Source organism: Suillus fuscotomentosus, assembly GCF_016647785.1.
Source record: "Suillus fuscotomentosus strain FC203 chromosome Unknown F5891scaffold_4, whole genome shotgun sequence".
In the NCBI taxonomy this organism is placed as follows: domain Eukaryota; kingdom Fungi; phylum Basidiomycota; class Agaricomycetes; order Boletales; family Suillaceae; genus Suillus; species Suillus fuscotomentosus.
The window spans coordinates 96,061-112,123 of record NW_024539516.1 but is presented as its reverse complement, the minus strand read 5'-3'; the positions used below and the strand labels follow the sequence as shown (position 1 = coordinate 112,123).

Genomic DNA, 16,063 nt, shown 5'->3' with positions numbered 1-16,063 from the left:
CTTGCCAAGGTCACTATTAGCACTGAGGTCCATCATCATTATTAAACTGTCTTCTGTGGTGTTCGGTACATGACACTCCAAATTGAACCGTTCGAGTCATAACTTATAAGCAGCGTTCGACCATCCGGGTTCCAGCCGCATCTAGGTTTTGGTAATTAATCGGTCGCTCCACGGATTCAGTGGCTGTCGTACTTACCGCCATTCGCCCTCAGTTGACGGTAAGATGTATTCTTACTGGCCAGAAACAAAGTAGAAAGTTGACTCGTCTACTTCCTTACCTCGCACTGTTGCAACGCGGCAGGAGTATATGAATATTGTCCTTCTTGTTTCTCATAGTTGTGTGCCAACAATGAGAAGTTGCCTATTGTAGGTGAGGTAACACATCACGGAGCTCGGGTTGCATGAGTGCAGGTGTCACGCTGACCCAGCCGGTTGCCTCCATACACACCGGTACAGTAGTGATCTGTCCTAATAGCATAATGCATGCCAACATCGAAAGATATGATAGCTTCCTCTCAAGCCTGCGTGCACCACCGTCAAGCACATGGACCGAAGCTCAGGAATCCGCAAGTATCTTTACAGATCTTGAGTTTGACGCATGGCTCAGGTTTACTCTGCTAGGTTTTGCTCGAGCCCTACACATACATCACTGCCAACACGGGGAAAAAGACCACAGAAATGATTGTCCAAGCCTTCAACCTCTGGCTTAATGTTCCTAAAGACAAGCTTGCGGTCATCATCCGTGTTGTCGGTCTTTTCCATAATGCCGGTCTCTTGTACGTCTTTCCAAGAGTTATCGAACTAATTCCAACACTGACTAATTTTTATATCTACAGGGTAGATGACATCGAAGACGGCTCTCAGCTGAGACGTGGGATTATAGGCATGTCTGCTATTAGCGATATCCGTGAAGGGGTTATTGATAGCTTCCAGTCGCGCATAAAGTATATGGCATTCCCCGTACCATCAATGCCGCCAATTACGTCTACTTCCTAGCATATCAAGAGTTGTCCTCTCTGAGGCCCAAAGTGCAGCGTCGCGCTTGTGATTCTAGTGCAGGTCCAGACAGTGGGCTCAGGGACGACAGTTCCACCGCCGAGAAACCCGAACGCCTCATTTCCGTTCGCGACCTGGACCTTGTAATGAATGGTATGCCATCTGTGTCACCATTGTTTCATAGACAGTCCTGACATAAAGACGAGGATAGCCGAGCTCATATCATCCCACCATGGACAGGGATTGGACATCCTCTGGCGTGATACCCTCCGCTGTCCCACAGAAGATGAGTATGTGCAGATGGTAAAAGACAGTAGGTCGTCGTCATTGTCTATAAGAAACCATTTTGAACATGGCTACTCAGAAACAGGCAGTCATCTGAGGGCTGCTGCCAAACTCATGATGGCATGTGCTACGACGAACACGAATGTGTGAGTCTCAAATGGAGTCTTGATTTTTCGCAGATTGAACGACTCCCGTCCTAGTGACTATGTCCCTTTGTCCAATCTCATTGGGATTTATTACCAAATCCGCGATGACTACATGAATCTCCAGAGCGACGAGGTTGGTCTCCAATCTAATTTTTTGGAGACATGAACCGAATATTCTCTCAGTACACAGGCACAAAGGGGTTTGCAGAAGATTTATCTGAAGGAAAATTCTCTTTCCCTGTTATTCACAGCATCTTCGAACAGCCTGAAAACCAACTGATCATGGGTGAGTTCAAATATGTCGACTACCACCTCATTTGATTTCAATGATATTGTCAGATGTCCTACACAAACGTCCCGAGACTCCTACCCTCAAGCATCGCGCTATCGAGTATCTCAGAACCACCACCAAGTCGTTTGATTACACCCTAGCAGTGCTTCATAAGTTGGAGCAACAAGCCAGGGGAGAAGTTGAGAGACTGGGCGGAAACCCAATATTATCTGCGCTTTTGGACAAGCTTCATGTCGATGCATGAAACATCATGCCCTTCTTGTGTACTGTATTGTCATGGCTTACTGGCTAAGTCGATCCTCGCGAGTGTCCTCATCATATGTGCCCGTTACTGCCAGTGGTAGTATGTACTATTGAAAAACTCGGTGACCTCGAATATTTCATTGGACTTTAGTTCTCAAATGTTTACAGGCTGCGGAGGATATCGTATGGCCAAACATTAACATCGCTGTGTCATACTGCTCCCTAGACAGACCATAAAAGGGCATGCAGCCGTTCCTTACTGTCGATGTTATAGCTAAAATCAGCTATTAGTGGACGAGAAATAACCTGCCAGTGTTGCCGGGGTGTGGTATGAGAGTGTATCACATCGACTTGCGTGTGGCTATTCTCACTATAATCCTTCAACTCGAAGGCACCAGCAGCCACGCCGGCAATAGCGGTCGCTCTCCCATTTTGGAGTTATTTTTGAACCAAACTTCCAAGTCGGTCGAGTTCTTCCGTGCGGGTCACCGGATCCGCGGGAGCAAGTCACACAGAGTGCAACTGTCTCAAGATGGCCGAGCAGACAACCCTTAGGACTCCAGCGTACTTTGCATGATACTCGTGCAGCCGGGATTGCAATAGGCCTTACGAACGTTCCTTCAATCGCCGTGGTATCGCATCTCTTCCACTAACATAGAGCTTTCACAATTGGACTCGTCGTTGCAGGGGCGTCAATGTGTTGATACAGGCATTGGATCACTCTTAGGCATGTGTACTTTTGGCTCTTCTCGGTCCTCTGATTTGTGGAGTTGTCCTGACCTCGCGTTACATCTGGTGTCTTAGCTGGTGAGTGGTCAGTGTGAATCGGCGTTTTTGGCTTCCGGCTGCCAAGCTGTCTAGGGCCTCGCGACTGGCGGAAGCATTTCGTTCGCATTCACGCAGGTTCATATTGAGGATCCGTCAAGACTGCGAAGCATCTGCTACAAGGAAACTGCTGTTCGATCTATGTCACATGTACAAATCATATATAATGTTCATGCCCTCCCCTATCGACATGTATATATGATACACATGTATGCTTCTACTTGTCGTCTATGGGATGGGTAATTGGACCGTTGTGTTCGACCACTGCGACGTTCTCCTGTCTTTTCTCCGGATCCAGAGTCCTCAGTACTCCCGTTCCTTTTCCTTTCATTCCTCTCAACCATCCACTGGTCCTGCACCGCTAAGGTCGCATCCTCCTTCACTCTTACAAGTGCACGTGCCTCCCAGTATTTCTGGTAGATTCTCGGCATCTATCACATCAAGTAGAACCTCTCTATAGTTCGAACCGAGAATGTCGACCTTCTCTACAGTCTCTTTTGCCAGCCAGGGCTTGATGATTCCCCAAATAAAGGTAAACGAGGATGGCGCGTTGATTATTAAAAGTTGACCCATTCTAAGACCATCAGTGAATCAATAGGACTAAAATGACCTTATAGGACGCACGTCTCGGGAAAATAATCCTGTGATATCTGGAATGAAGCTTGTGCCAATGACTTCACTTGCCAAAACTGTGATAACCTGGACGAACATCAGCTTATTGGCAGCTGGAAAGCGCCAACGACGAACCCAAACCCTTTGAGGTCCACAATTACGATCGATTGGTGAATATGCTTCCCTGCAGCACGCGATGCAGCTGGAAGTACTTCACGGGTAAGGGAATCGGCGTTTACAACAATAGCCTCCCAGTGCCTCTCCGGCGTGACATGCTTGTACAACTTCGGAAGGTTTAGCCCGCCAAAGAACTGGATGTTCACCGGTCGGCCTTTCTGCAAGGTAAGAATGTACCGATAATCATAGGTCAAGAACAGCATCAAGCACACCTTGTCTGTCTAAGATGGCCATCATGATTGCTGTCATTAGAATTCTCAGCAAAAGTTCTAGTGGAGAACTCACCTTATGGAAATACATAGACCAGGACTTGAATATTTCTTCCCGCTCAGGGTACTATAGGATAACGGAAAGTTTTCTTCACAACTACAATTTAGAGGGAAAGAAGGAAGGACGTACATCATAAGGATCTAGTCTGGCATATAACGCGTCTATCCCATCACCTCCGACGGTTTTCCGCCACTGTTGGCAATTCTGCAACATTTTCTTTGATTCAGTCAAATTGAACTTGCGTGCGCGAAGAAACCGACTGTAATGTGCACATCATGATACGGTGTTAGTTGAGTCAGGGCAGCGATGCTACATATGCCGAGAGCGGGGAAAAGGCTTACAGTAAGGTTGCGTCATCCGTCCCAACAGAGTCCCCTTCTCGAATGATTTCTTCATCAAATACTTGTTTGCGGAACACCTCCAACGTCTCCTTCTCTTCTGGCGTGAGTGACATTACTGTCATTGTATGACCGGAGTATGCCACAGATGAGGTATAGACTCGGAGACAAGTGGTATATAAGTACCAGAGAGAAGCCCCCGAGTCGTCTTCACATCGCCGCATCGACAAAGCAACCGAAGTCCCAGGCTATTGATGCAAACTTGACGACAACTACGATGACTCAAAAGATAAACGTTCCGATGCCTTCATATGCACACCATCATAGCCTTCGCCTGCTCTTTTCAAGTTCTCGGGATTGTTACACTGTGGCTTGTGCTTTGGAGCCATAGAAAAAGTTTCGGACTGAGATGGGAGGGTTTACGCCGGTGCCCAATCGCAAGCAGTTCCCCATACGACCTATTCAACGGATATCCAGGTCCTTATTTACCCATGCGTTCGCTTACGGTCACTCAACTATCCACCGCACTGTCGAGAGTGAGGTTGTCGGCGCCATATTCTGGGAGAGAAGAGAAGAAAAGCACAACAGCGAACATAGTGTATAGATATCTCTTCAAGTTGTAATGTGAATGTTCAGGGCAAATTCCAAAGCATGCTCATCTGGTTAAATGCCAGCAGCAGCTAGAATGCTATGATTGCAGGTGGAGGCAGCGACAAGATACTTTGAAGTAGTAGTCCTCCGGGCGAGCGAGAGCACTATTGCTATGCAGGAGTTGGTCCGGAATATTGGCAAGGTCGAGAACACCATACTATCCGGGGACCGTAATCGTGCCTTCAGGATAGCAACACACCTACATGAATACAGCGACAGTATGTGAATGAACTGTAAAGCCAGCTTGTAAATAGTGAATACGTAAGCAGACGCCTAGTGCTACATAGTAATAAGACACTTCATTTTCCTCTCAACACTCGATCTCACCTAGATTAGCCCATCACACCCACGTGTAGCTTTATTTCAGCACACGTAGAAATCAGACCAAAGCGAAATCTAAGCACCTATTTCCCTTATCACAATGTCGAAATTCGCGCCTCACCGTCGGTCAAACAACAACCCAAGAGCGAACTCTGCAACCGTTTGTCAGAAGTGCCTCGGTACAGGTGCGTGTTCTCATTTGGATGTTGTTGCAGAAGGGCAACTTGGACCAAACGAAATCATGCAGGACATTTCATATTCGAATGCAAGTCCACGCGTCCATACGTATCTCGTCCCTCGCGGACAGAATTACTTGAAAATCCAAAGTTACTTGCGAAGCTGAAGGCAGAGGGAAAGCCTTCAGTCGAAGTGCCGGAGGAATTTAGAACAAAGTACGGTGACCGACGACCTGACTTATACGATTGGATTTGGCTGATGCCCTGTTCTGTTACTTAGGAGTGGAACGGCAAACCGAATTTTAGAGTCAAAGGAGCAGGAACGACTGGTACTGGAGGAATCCAAAGGGAAATCCAAGGAGGAAGACGGTAGAGCTCGCAAGAAAGCGAGAAGGTTGTTTATAATTCACTTATTGTGTCTGCGTGGGCTGATTGTCATTTTGAACAGGTCTTCGAGGTCCTCCTCAGACACTTCGGACTCGGACTCGGAATCAGATTCAGATTCAGGGTCTAGCTCTAAATCATCTGCCAGCTCTACGTCAAGTTCAGATGCCTCACGTTCGATTTCCAGAGATCGCAGCAGGAAGCGACCAAAGCGGCGAGATTCATCTTCAATTCGTTCAGCATCTTCATCTCGCAGTAGATCCAGAGACTGAAAAATGATCATTCACCGACATAGTTTGTCTGTGCTTTTATTCGGAGCCTGTATTTATGTAGGGAACAAAATGTATGTAATGAAGCATGAGTGATTAATCACAAACGCCCACGAGACCAGTGACCCTCGTGTTCATCAACAATGCAACGATGAGGCTGAAATGCACGCAAGATCAGCAAGTATGAGCAAGTACATATAAATACTCACCCGTAAAGCCCCAGGACCTCCGCAAAGATCAGGATGAGGATCATAGACACAAATATTCGTTGCTCGTGAACATATGCCCGCACGCACTGCAACCAGTAGTGAGATTCATGCATACATTCATAGTAGTTCAAAAGGCCCACCGAATCTCCGACGAGGCCAATAGCATAGCCCGCAGCAATGCCAGTCATTCCACAGGAAATGCCCGCTCCCAGATGAATGAAGCCTGCAGCCAGGGGATAGTCTTTCGATGGGTTCACTACGAACCGGTCAATTCACGCAAATGTCATGCCAGGATTATATACTGACAATTTCCTGCGATGAGAACCGATACCACTAGTCCATACACCGCAATGATTCCTGCCATTACCACAGGCACAAGAGACTATATTCTGCAACGTGAATTAAAAGAAACCTGTTAGAGGGCTGCACTCGCCTTCATAATCAGTTCAGGTTTGAACGTCCCCAGGCCTGCAATAGCAATTCCAGCCTTTGCCGTTCCGAAGGCAGCACCAAGCGCTGTATTTGAGTGTATGAGATAACATTTGAGAGCTCAGAGTCATGGCGTACTGCTGAAAATCATCTATGGAGGACTGTTATGATGAACTGAACACGGCACTCCGACTGCAATGACTTACAGCTGAAGCGACACCTGCAAAGCCGAAAAATGGCGCATATGGCGGGCAGAGTTCTGCTGGCATTTCAAAGAAATGTTGTATATAGGCGGTCACTGGATGAGCGAAAAAAAAGAATCTGCGCAAACCAAGTACTTGGACGTGACAGAGGGCTACGCAGGCGAAGTACGAGGAGCTCGTATCACGTGACAGTTCGCATGCTATTATTCAAAGTTCAAATAGCAAGTCAATTTCAGACCGATATTGCAAGGACTAGCTATCTACGTGGTCTTTAATGTTTTCATTAGGAATACGATCTCTATCGTATGCATGCAATGATAAGTATGAGCACAAGTCAAGTCTAAGAAAGCAAAAGTAGGTGCCAGAGTCCAAACTACTTCTTTTTGACGGACTTGATACGAATTTGTTCATTACCAATGAAAACACCCTAAGCATGCATCAGTCTCTTTCCCTGTAATTTATGGTTGAAATATGCTCACCTTGCCTTTGTATGGTTCAGGTGGACGCCATTTCCGTATCCTTGCAGCAAAAAGACCAAGCAAGTGCTTGTCCGTGCAAAAGAGTGTGATCTTCGTCGGAGAAGGCACGTCTGCCTTGATATGGGCAGGAATTGGCACGTAGACGTTATGAGAATGTCCCAGCTTCATGTTGAGCCTCTGGCCATTGCCACCATTTGTCGTTCCTCTCGGGTCGTCCTCCAACGCAGCTCTGTATCCAACACCAACAAGATATATGGGAACAGTGAAGCCCTCCGTCATTCCGACGACCGCGTTATTTATGAGCGTCCGCGTAAGACCCCACATTGACCGCTGCTTCTTTACCTCTGCATCTTCTACGGCTATTGTCAGCACATTTTCTTGCGGATACGCGAGCTTCATGTATGATTCCAGTGGGACGGACGTTGAGCCAAGAGGTCCCTTTACTTGGAGCGAAGTTTGAGATTGGGTGATAGTGACATTAGGTGGAATTGGGATGGGTGTTTTTCCGATATGAGATATGTGCACACATGCACGAGCGGATGAGCTGAAGTGTCGTAGAGTGTTGCTCAACGCCGCCTGGCGTGGTATCATGACTTCTGGTTGCAACTTGTCTTTTACATAATTTAAGTTTCGACGCCACGGGACCTATATAATCGACTTCCTTATCTGGGTATACACATGTGCATGTGCATGATTCCCAAGCTCTGCAAGTTGTCCTATCGAGTTTAGGCAACACACGTAGCACGCTGTGACACGCCAGAAGATGACAGCCTGTGTTTGGCTTGGATCACACGCAACGAGATAAGAGCACAGTTTATCCTGGTCTATCCCAGGAATTTTGGTCCTCTTATCTCCAATTGCAGCCATTGCAATGACGGCGGTACGCTCTCAGCTTCATTTGAGATGGCTATATATTCGGCAGAATCCACTTCAACCCCGCACTCCACGTTTTCTCCTTCAGATAAAATGGCCAAGTATAATGATCCCGGCATTGTCACTGAGTCTATCAGTCTCAATAGTCAGGATGGCATCTCCCCCGTTCACCGAGAAGATAATATTATCCTCCAGAAACTTGGCTACAAGAGCCAATTTAAACGAGAATTTTCGGTATCAGGATTTCTTTTTTGCTTGCGCAGACCTGACTTTGTGACCCAGCTGCTAGAGACGATCTCATTCTCGATGGCTATCATGGCTGCATCTTGTGGAGTCACTACCGGATATTCCTATCCTTTGCTTTCAGGTCAGTAATACTCGGGGGCATGTACCAAAGCAGGAATTTGATTGCTATCCTTAGGAGGCCATTTTGCCATGGTATGGGCATGGCCCATAGCGTGCGCATTCGTCCTGTGTGTTGCTGCCTCGATGGCAGAGCTGGCTTCCTCCATGCCGTAAGTCTTTCTGATCACCATCGAATCATGTCTATGTAATGAACGACCTCCTACGGTAGAACAAGCGCTGGGCTGTACTATTTCTCAGCTAAAATGGCTTCGAAGGAACGGTCCGCTCTTGCGTCCTGGATAACCGGATGGAGTAACATCACAGGGCAAGTAACGTTGATTTGCTCCATCGATTTCAGTTGGTTTGTGTACATTTCGGCTTTCATGAATGACAAATTCATGCATGCCTTGTAGCACGGAACTCATCACTACAGCAATAGCAATGAGCACGGACGGCGCAGTGGTCTTGGGGTCGGGTGCAACATTTGGCATACTGATGGTCTCGTGACAAATCCACCATTTCTCTCTCTTGCTAATGAAACATCCAATCCAGGCTATCCACCTCACACAAGCGATTTTCTGCTCAGCCGGGACTCGTATTCTCGCCCGAACGACAGTTGTGACTATGGTGCTCATCCGTGAGTCGAAAGAGTAGGCGCTAAGTTGGTTTGGGCTCACAGCGTACTACGCAGTAACTACATCGATTGGGGCAACTATTTCCTTACTCGTTTGCTCCGGCGATCAGAGAGCCTCGTCGGTAGATGCGTGGACAAAGTTTGAGAACAATACCGGATGGAGCAATAGTAAGCGTGCCATGTCTACAAATACGTTTCTGCGACTGACATTGTTCAGATGTCTGGGCTTTCATTCTCGCTTTTACATCACCAATGTGGGCATTAACAGGCTGTGAGTAGCCTAGTATACTTCGAGAAGCACATACCTCACCATGTCTATCCAGATGACTCCGCTGCGCATATCGCTGAGGAAACCGCAGGAGCTGCACGTGCAGCACCTATTGCAATTTTGGTTGGGGTCCTCGGAACTGAGATCCTGGGCTGGCTTTATTACATCGGTGCTTCTTATGCTACCAACTCGGTTCCAGACATCTTGCAGTCAAAATTAGCGCTTCCTCTTGGCCAAGTGTTTTTGAATGTCATGGGGAAGAAAGGCGCCCTGACCCTTTGGTGCTCTATCATAGTGTTGCAGGAAAGTGCGTTTACGACCAAGATCATGCTTGGATAACTGACTCCCGGACAGTACCTTTGCGGATGCTCACAAGCTGTCGATGCCTCACGTGTCATTTTCGCGTTTTCTCGGGACAACGCTCTGCCTGGCTCGCGATGGTGGAAACGCATCAATCGCACGACGGGGAGTCCGGTTAATGCTGTATGGTTTGCGATGGTGCTCTCTGCCATTTGTGGGACATTAGTATTCTCTACAGCAGCATTTAATTCATTGGCCTCGTACGTCGAGCGATCTTCTCAAGTCATTATGCTAATACCGTTGCTTTGAAGGGCGTCTGTAATAGGTTTATATATCTCATACGTGACGCCTATCTACTGTCGTGTTACCTGGGGAAAGGACAAGCTACAGCCCGGCCCATTCAATCTCGGTTGGTGGTCTTTTCCGATCGGCTGGATAGGTATTTCCTGGGTAGCATTCATGGTCGTCATGCTGCTCTTTCCGTATACACAGACAGCAAACGTGCAAACCATGAGTGAGTGTTCTTTATAATTACAAGATCTTGACTTATCACAAGATGTAGATTACTCGATAGTGATCGTCATGGCCGTCTTTATATTTGCTGGAGGATCATGGATATTCTCGGCGAGACATTGGTTCACAGGACCCGTTCCGAATATCGATTGGCAGAGCGATTCATCGTCGTACTCGGAGAAACATAACACGGAGTGAAATAATCTGAGGATATAATTATACTAGGCTACCTGGTTATCTCCGGTCTTCATTCCGGACCAGCAAATAGCTTGTAGTCGTGTAATGTCATGACGGAGGGCATCGGTGACATCATATTCTCAAGATTCCTGCCACATCAGGGAGGTTATATACAACATATACAAACCGCGGGTGAAACAAGGAGTAAAGTGGAAACTACTGATATTATCCAGCGTGATTGAGGCTTGTCGCATACCTCCACATAGCTTCCATCAATATTGTCCCAACGTTGACAGCGTATATAGCTAGCCAAAGCGCCGTCACGGCGCGGCAGATCATGCTTTGAGAAGCAAAGCCTACTATCAACATCGCTGGGTGGAATGCATGAGGGACCAGAGAAAGCCTCGATTGATGGAACAACTCACCAAACATGAAACAACGCAGGGAAAAAGCGACGAAGAATATAGCCGTGACCATCGACAACAGATAGGACAAGACGAAGTAGCCGCCTTGCTCGAGTGGCTGATATACGGCTTTTCAGTCAACTTATAGCATTGCGCCATCTTTTCTATTGTCGATTTGCTTGCACCAGTGTATTTCGGATGTGTCGAGGAGGAGTAGCATTCAGATGATAATTTTGCATAGTTCTTGCGACGATTTGTGACCTTTCATAGTGGGGTGAGGAAGACGTTCGACACTAGGAAAAGTGTTGTTGTAGATTGTTGGCTCTGAGAGCAGGTGACCACCAACTTCACCGAATCGCTTAGTTTTTTCGCTGGTCATCTGCGTTCGATTTTTCTGATCAGTTTTGTCGCTTGGACCATGTCAATAACTTGCTTCGTTGTTGAGATAAAAATCATTCTTTGTAGGACTACATTTCGCACACTTTGTTTGGAAATTACCGCCTACCATTATGCAAATAGCTCGTTGCGTGCGAATCTAAGCTGACCGGTCTTTCTGACTTCACAGACAGCACTGATCTGCACAATATTTGGTGCCGGCTGCTACGAGTAATTGACAACCAGCTCTCCGGTCTCGAGTCGTGTCCCAGATTACGTCCACCAAACGCCACGTGCTTGCCATTTTGATGTTCGTAGTAATATCTCTCACCGCCAGCTTGCACGCGTGGCTTCTCTGGCCGAGTTCCTATGTCTGTCGTCCCTGGGAAGCACAGCTTTCAAAGAGCTTGTGAACTTCAGCCCGTCGCAGTCAAGTCGCAGTAAGTTATTTCCTCACAGTATTTGATATACAGTTGACGCGTATTATTGACAACTCATGGCTGCACGACAACCCCTGTTCACGTTTTATTTCAGGACACGACCACCCTTCGAATTCCCGATTTCGGAATACGGGCGCGCCCATACGGCTAACCTGTATAATTTGCAAAAGCTCCATAATAAGTATGAACACCGGTTCGACCCAGTAGGCAGTCCAGTTGGCTATTTTTCCTCCCTAGTAGACGTTCCTCTTGGACTCAAGTACTGTGCACTACGGGATCTTCGCCCTCCCTACTAGTAGGTATGGTACGTTAATTGCCTCACTATTTGTCCAACATACAATGTACCTTTATCCTCAACAATCCAGTACACAGCTAACTCATCGTATGCCACGGACTCAGCTGACTCCAGTGCACACATGTCAATGGTGCCGATTCCTTTCTGGTACTTTGCTCTCAACTATTTGCCTATAGTGTTCACCCAACATCATGTCCGCTCAGGGGCCAGCCAGATAGCTTGCAAGATATTCCTACTCGAGTGTGGACGATCACTTAGTCCCCTGCTTCCAAATATTGATCCGACGAGGCACTTATGACTCAGGTTGCATTACGTCTACAACCAACTATAACATCGTGGTTCTATATTTATACCGATGACATAATAGCCTCCGTTTTCAAATCAACTGCACCTGCGGAATCACAGCAACACCAGCTGATAGCGGTCCAGAAGGTCGCAAATCTGTCACCTGAGCTTAGCAGCCATCATCATTCAATAACCTTGGATGGACAATGTTCATGTGCCTATACAGGCACTTGATAGCTCAAGACGTCGCCGCAATGCGGTCTAACGAATCAAATTACAACAATAACATATTGTTGGATTGCAGTATGTTTTTAAGCTGCGGAGGTATAATTAGATTCGACTCATCAGTTTGTACGGTGTTCATTCTACACAGTAACAGGTGATCTAGCGCGGGGGGCAGCAGCTACTCACGCTCTTGAAAATTGCTGTAAGCCAACTTTTACTTACAGAACTCACTCAAATCTGATATTACTTACTGGGCAACTACCATGCAACGTGGCTGCGGCACCAAAGATCTTCGGCTTATAAACAGATCCATCTCCATACCAGTCTTGAACTCGGCAACCGTCAAATTTATCGCTACAGCGCCTGGGGCCAAATCTTGAAGATCTGTCGTCGTGGGTATTTTGTCAACTCTGCCGAGGCTTGATGTAAATGTAAATGTTCTACTACCGGTATCGCTTGGCTAATGATTGGATCCTATTGCATTATACAAGGCGGTCCGTCGTGTCCTGCATGCCCAAAATAGGCCTGAAGGCGGTAGGTGTAATTGACATGACAGCCTAGTTGCGTCTCGAATCATCAAGGCTTGTTCAGATGATCCGTTGCAACGCCCCCGGCCAATGACATCCACAAAACGTGCGGAAGACATGAAAGCGCATTCAGGTACTCCGGTCAGTCGCCAAGTCCCTTTGGGACTACCCAGCTTCGAAGAGCTCGTATCGCTAACGGATAGTGCCTTTGACAGGTAATCAAATTTTCCATTCTACAAAGTCCGTAATGCATTCGAGTTGATCGGTGGAGACCTATAGGTGGGAATCTACTGGATGTACCAGTACAGGGGATTACCGCCTCGTAGTCGATTATTTCGATCCACGAATCGGAAGTTATGCAGATCTACTCTCTGGTCCAGATGGTGATACCAGTACGGGGAATTACTGCCTCAGCCGATTATTTCGATCCACGAATCGGAAGACATGTAGACCAACTCTCTGGTCCAGAGGGCGATACCAGGATCACTACTTAAGCTGAAGGATGCAACGTATTTCGCTCATTATCCTCCTCCTATTGACTGGAGTATCGAGTCATGTTCCAACTCTATGTATTCATATGCCTTCTGGCATGCCTCCAGGGTCGTGCCGTGACTATTGGCCCAGTTTCTGACCTCGTCATTGCAAATGGTATTGTATCCCCAGACGGGTTCACCAGATCGTCAGTGTTTGCTTACCTTTCGACCTATTTGATTACTGACTTCATTGCAGGGGGGTTCTTGCCGGTGGCACTCATCCCGGGCCCACTATCGTGGCTCAGAAGGTAGCGTCTGCTCTGCATGCGCAAACTCTTGGTTGACCTCATGTGTATTTAGGGGGATACGTTCAAGATCAACGTCACGAATCAATTGACTAACGATTCGATGCTAACGGGTACCAGTATCGTAAGTACCAGCCGATAAATGCATGTAGGAGCTCACAATGATGTCGATCGCAAACAGCATTGGCATGGACTATTCCAGCATCATAGCAACCAAATGGACGGCGTGTCATTTGTCACGCAATGTCCGATCGCTCCGGGACACTCTTTTTTGTATGACTTCAATGCTACCGACCAAGTGGGAACGTACTGGTACCACTCTCATTATGGAGTACGTGCTTCGATTTTTATTCATGGTGTCGGAAACTGATTTAAATTCAGGTCCAATACTGCGATGGTCTACGAGGTCCGCTGATCATCTACAATCCAAACGACCCATACAGTTCATTGTACGATATTGATGATGGTGAGTGCGTTCGACAAAACAAGATTGCGTTTCTCACATTTGAGTAAAGAGTCTAGCATCATCACATTAATGGACTGGTAAGAAAAGAAAGGCTTATACATCTTTTTCTATTATTGATCCGGCTTGCTTTGTAGGTATAACTTGCCATCACCTCTAGTACAAAGACAAGTAATTGCCGACTCGGTGCTTATCAACGGTGTCGGGCGTTATGATGGAGGCCCAGATGTGCCTCTCGCCGTCATCAACGTTCAGCCAGGAAAGCGATATCGTTTCCGCTTGCTGAACATGGCGTGCAAGCCCAACTACATTTTCTCGATCGACAGCCATAATCTCACAATCATCGAAGTCGATGGCCAATACGTCGAGCCGCTCGTAGTGGACTCTATCCAGATCTACGCTGCGCAACGATACTCCTTCATTCTCGAGACAAACCAGCCGGTGGACAACTATTGGGTGCATGCCGATCCCGATGCAGGCACAAATGCCACGGCTATCTTTCGATATGCAGGCGCTCCCGACGCAGACCCCCAGAATATGACAAACTCGGACTGGGATGCTCTGAATGAGACTAGCCTACACTCCCTAACTCCGCCTTCGCCTCGTTTACTGCAGGAACCGGACGTCAAACTTGACCTTGTTCTTGGGAAAAACCTGTCCAATTTCAACTTCCTCATCAATAACATCCAGTATACTTCCCCTAGTGTCCCTGTCCTATTACAGTTACTGAGCGGTGCTATGACGGCTGCGGATCTTGCGCCCAACGGCTCCGTATACACTCTGCCACGGAATAAGGTTATCGAACTTACGTTCAATCCTGATAATTCCCCTGGGGGTCCTGTGAGTCCATTTCAAAACAACATGTATGTCCTTGACTGATATGTCTTTACAGCATCCATTCCATCTTCATGGGGTACGTCTTGGCATGTCATCTACATACACTCGATGGACTAATGATAATTTGGTTTGTAGCATAGTTTCGCTGTTATCAGAAGTGCTGGAAGTACCGCTTATAACTACGTCGACCCCGTCATGCGTGATACAGTGACCACTGGCAACACTGGTGATCGTGTGACTATCCGGTTCATCACCGACAACCCTGGGCCTTGGCTGTTGCATTGGTAAGTGTTATGTTCATGTCTTTTTAACTCGTAATGACTTTTTGTCTGTGTGAAGCCATATCGAATGGCATCTATCCGCGTGAGTTGCTCCTTTCACTGAGCCTGGACTCGAATTAATCATTGGATCCGTAGCGGACTGGCTATAGTATTCGCAGAGGCTCCTGAAGATGTGGCGGCTTCGCAGCCTCTCAATAGTAAGCACTGAGCACTATAAACTAGAGCGGGTCTGACGATCAGCATTAGATGCTTCGAAGCAGCTCTGTCCGATATACAATAGCATTCCTCAACAGAATTTCCCTCTCCCTCCCGTTGATTGATATTTTTAGTCTATGCCTCCGTTTTTTCTGAAGAACATTAAACAGGACATTTTTCAAATACGATTCGTAGATTCGTAATAGGTCGGACACGATAGTTAGTAAATAGCCCTCGTTCTTGATGTAGAAGTGACATCCGAGCTGATCGACAGCCATTCGTGCCGTTCGTCTGTATCATCAGCACATAATGTGATTTAGCTACAAATATACGCACCCTGTATCTTGTGTTCTGCATGGAGAGAGCTTAATCAAGATGCGTTCAACCGCACCGCATAGAGGTACCAGAATAACATCAATCGTCTATACTTGCAAATCTGAAAGGGAACGGCGCAAAGAGGCCGCGAAGGAAAGGGGTCGCGGGTTACTATGTCAAATTGAAGGTGTACACGGCACCTGAGGTGAGTCAACGTTCCTGTATAAT

The 16,063-nt window shown here is 47.1% G+C and overlaps 8 protein-coding genes across 8 annotated transcripts; 5 read left to right on the top strand and 3 right to left on the bottom strand.

Moving 5' to 3' along the window:
• Nucleotides 1-62: 62 nt before the first annotated feature.
• Nucleotides 63-2,086, top strand: F5891DRAFT_1002288 (isoprenoid synthase domain-containing protein). Its single transcript, XM_041360235.1, has 10 exons — nt 63-218; nt 302-566; nt 622-776; nt 837-883; nt 934-1,149; nt 1,208-1,309; nt 1,361-1,427; nt 1,482-1,560; nt 1,611-1,713; nt 1,767-2,086. Exons 2-10 carry the CDS (start codon nt 402-404, stop codon nt 1,961-1,963), a joined length of 1,131 nt encoding a protein of 376 aa, XP_041232000.1. The 5' UTR covers nt 63-218; nt 302-401; the 3' UTR covers nt 1,964-2,086.
• Nucleotides 2,087-3,123: 1,037 nt separating this feature from the next.
• Nucleotides 3,124-4,300, bottom strand: F5891DRAFT_1181835 (CRAL-TRIO domain-containing protein; the record flags this gene model as incomplete). The annotated part of the gene is made up of 6 exons (XM_041366069.1): nt 3,124-3,361; nt 3,412-3,486; nt 3,535-3,797; nt 3,862-3,912; nt 3,976-4,105; nt 4,188-4,300. 6 exons carry the CDS (start codon nt 4,298-4,300, stop codon nt 3,124-3,126), a joined length of 870 nt encoding a protein of 289 aa, XP_041231999.1.
• Nucleotides 4,301-4,431: 131 nt separating this feature from the next.
• Nucleotides 4,432-4,820, top strand: F5891DRAFT_1002281 (uncharacterized protein). Its single transcript, XM_041360234.1, has one exon. It carries the CDS (start codon nt 4,496-4,498, stop codon nt 4,805-4,807), a length of 312 nt encoding a protein of 103 aa, XP_041231998.1. The 5' UTR covers nt 4,432-4,495; the 3' UTR covers nt 4,808-4,820.
• Nucleotides 4,821-5,256: 436 nt separating this feature from the next.
• On the top strand, nt 5,257-5,975 carry F5891DRAFT_975234 (zinc knuckle-domain-containing protein; the record flags this gene model as incomplete). The annotated part of the gene is made up of 4 exons (XM_041376493.1): nt 5,257-5,341; nt 5,404-5,548; nt 5,613-5,726; nt 5,882-5,975. The coding sequence occupies 4 exons, from the start codon at nt 5,257-5,259 to the stop codon at nt 5,973-5,975; spliced, it is 438 nt and encodes a 145-aa protein (XP_041231997.1).
• Nucleotides 5,976-6,081: 106 nt separating this feature from the next.
• Nucleotides 6,082-6,892, bottom strand: F5891DRAFT_1125374 (uncharacterized protein; the record flags this gene model as incomplete). The annotated part of the gene is made up of 6 exons (XM_041363962.1): nt 6,082-6,142; nt 6,195-6,280; nt 6,335-6,450; nt 6,501-6,576; nt 6,628-6,710; nt 6,826-6,892. The coding sequence occupies 6 exons, from the start codon at nt 6,890-6,892 to the stop codon at nt 6,082-6,084; spliced, it is 489 nt and encodes a 162-aa protein (XP_041231996.1).
• Nucleotides 6,893-7,034: 142 nt separating this feature from the next.
• F5891DRAFT_1137419 (ribosomal protein L6, alpha-beta domain-containing protein) lies at nt 7,035-7,970 on the bottom strand. The gene is made up of 2 exons (XM_041364830.1): nt 7,306-7,970; nt 7,035-7,253 (listed from the first exon to the last, which is right to left on the bottom strand). The coding sequence occupies exons 1-2, from the start codon at nt 7,894-7,896 to the stop codon at nt 7,200-7,202; spliced, it is 645 nt and encodes a 214-aa protein (XP_041231995.1). The 5' UTR covers nt 7,897-7,970; the 3' UTR covers nt 7,035-7,199.
• Nucleotides 7,971-8,271: 301 nt separating this feature from the next.
• F5891DRAFT_1125372 (amino acid transporter) lies at nt 8,272-10,436 on the top strand (the record flags this gene model as incomplete). The annotated part of the gene is made up of 12 exons (XM_041363961.1): nt 8,272-8,412; nt 8,461-8,545; nt 8,600-8,693; nt 8,753-8,884; nt 8,937-9,021; nt 9,076-9,160; nt 9,215-9,325; nt 9,375-9,428; nt 9,481-9,719; nt 9,780-9,985; nt 10,037-10,239; nt 10,288-10,436. 12 exons carry the CDS (start codon nt 8,272-8,274, stop codon nt 10,434-10,436), a joined length of 1,584 nt encoding a protein of 527 aa, XP_041231994.1.
• Nucleotides 10,437-13,520: 3,084 nt separating this feature from the next.
• F5891DRAFT_1238013 (laccase) lies at nt 13,521-16,022 on the top strand (the record flags this gene model as incomplete). The annotated part of the gene is made up of 12 exons (XM_041369672.1): nt 13,521-13,645; nt 13,696-13,747; nt 13,800-13,868; nt 13,926-14,075; nt 14,126-14,210; nt 14,260-14,287; nt 14,345-15,047; nt 15,100-15,120; nt 15,180-15,328; nt 15,384-15,407; nt 15,461-15,522; nt 15,572-16,022. 12 exons carry the CDS (start codon nt 13,521-13,523, stop codon nt 15,643-15,645), a joined length of 1,542 nt encoding a protein of 513 aa, XP_041231993.1. The 3' UTR covers nt 15,646-16,022.
• Between the last annotated feature and the right edge of the window lie 41 nt (nt 16,023-16,063).

What these genes read in the sequence shown, in the direction of transcription:
- F5891DRAFT_1002288 (XM_041360235.1), top strand. Translation starts at nt 402, where the DNA reads ATGAGTGCAGGTGTCACGCTGACCCAGCCGGTTGCCTCCATACACACC. An exon ending in GCTGAGACGTGGGATTATAG is followed by an intron (nt 884 to 933) that starts GCATGTCTGCTA and finishes GATAGCTTCCAG; the next exon opens with TCGCGCATAAAGTATATGGC. An exon ending in GCTACGACGAACACGAATGT is followed by an intron (nt 1,428 to 1,481) that starts GTGAGTCTCAAA and finishes CTCCCGTCCTAG; the next exon opens with TGACTATGTCCCTTTGTCCA.
- F5891DRAFT_1002281 (XM_041360234.1), top strand. Translation starts at nt 4,496, where the DNA reads ATGCACACCATCATAGCCTTCGCCTGCTCTTTTCAAGTTCTCGGGATT.
- F5891DRAFT_1137419 (XM_041364830.1), bottom strand. Translation starts at nt 7,896, where the DNA reads ATGATACCACGCCAGGCGGCGTTGAGCAACACTCTACGACACTTCAGC. An exon ending in CTGAACCATACAAAGGCAAG is followed by an intron (nt 7,254 to 7,305) that starts GTGAGCATATTT and finishes ATGCATGCTTAG; the next exon opens with GGTGTTTTCATTGGTAATGA.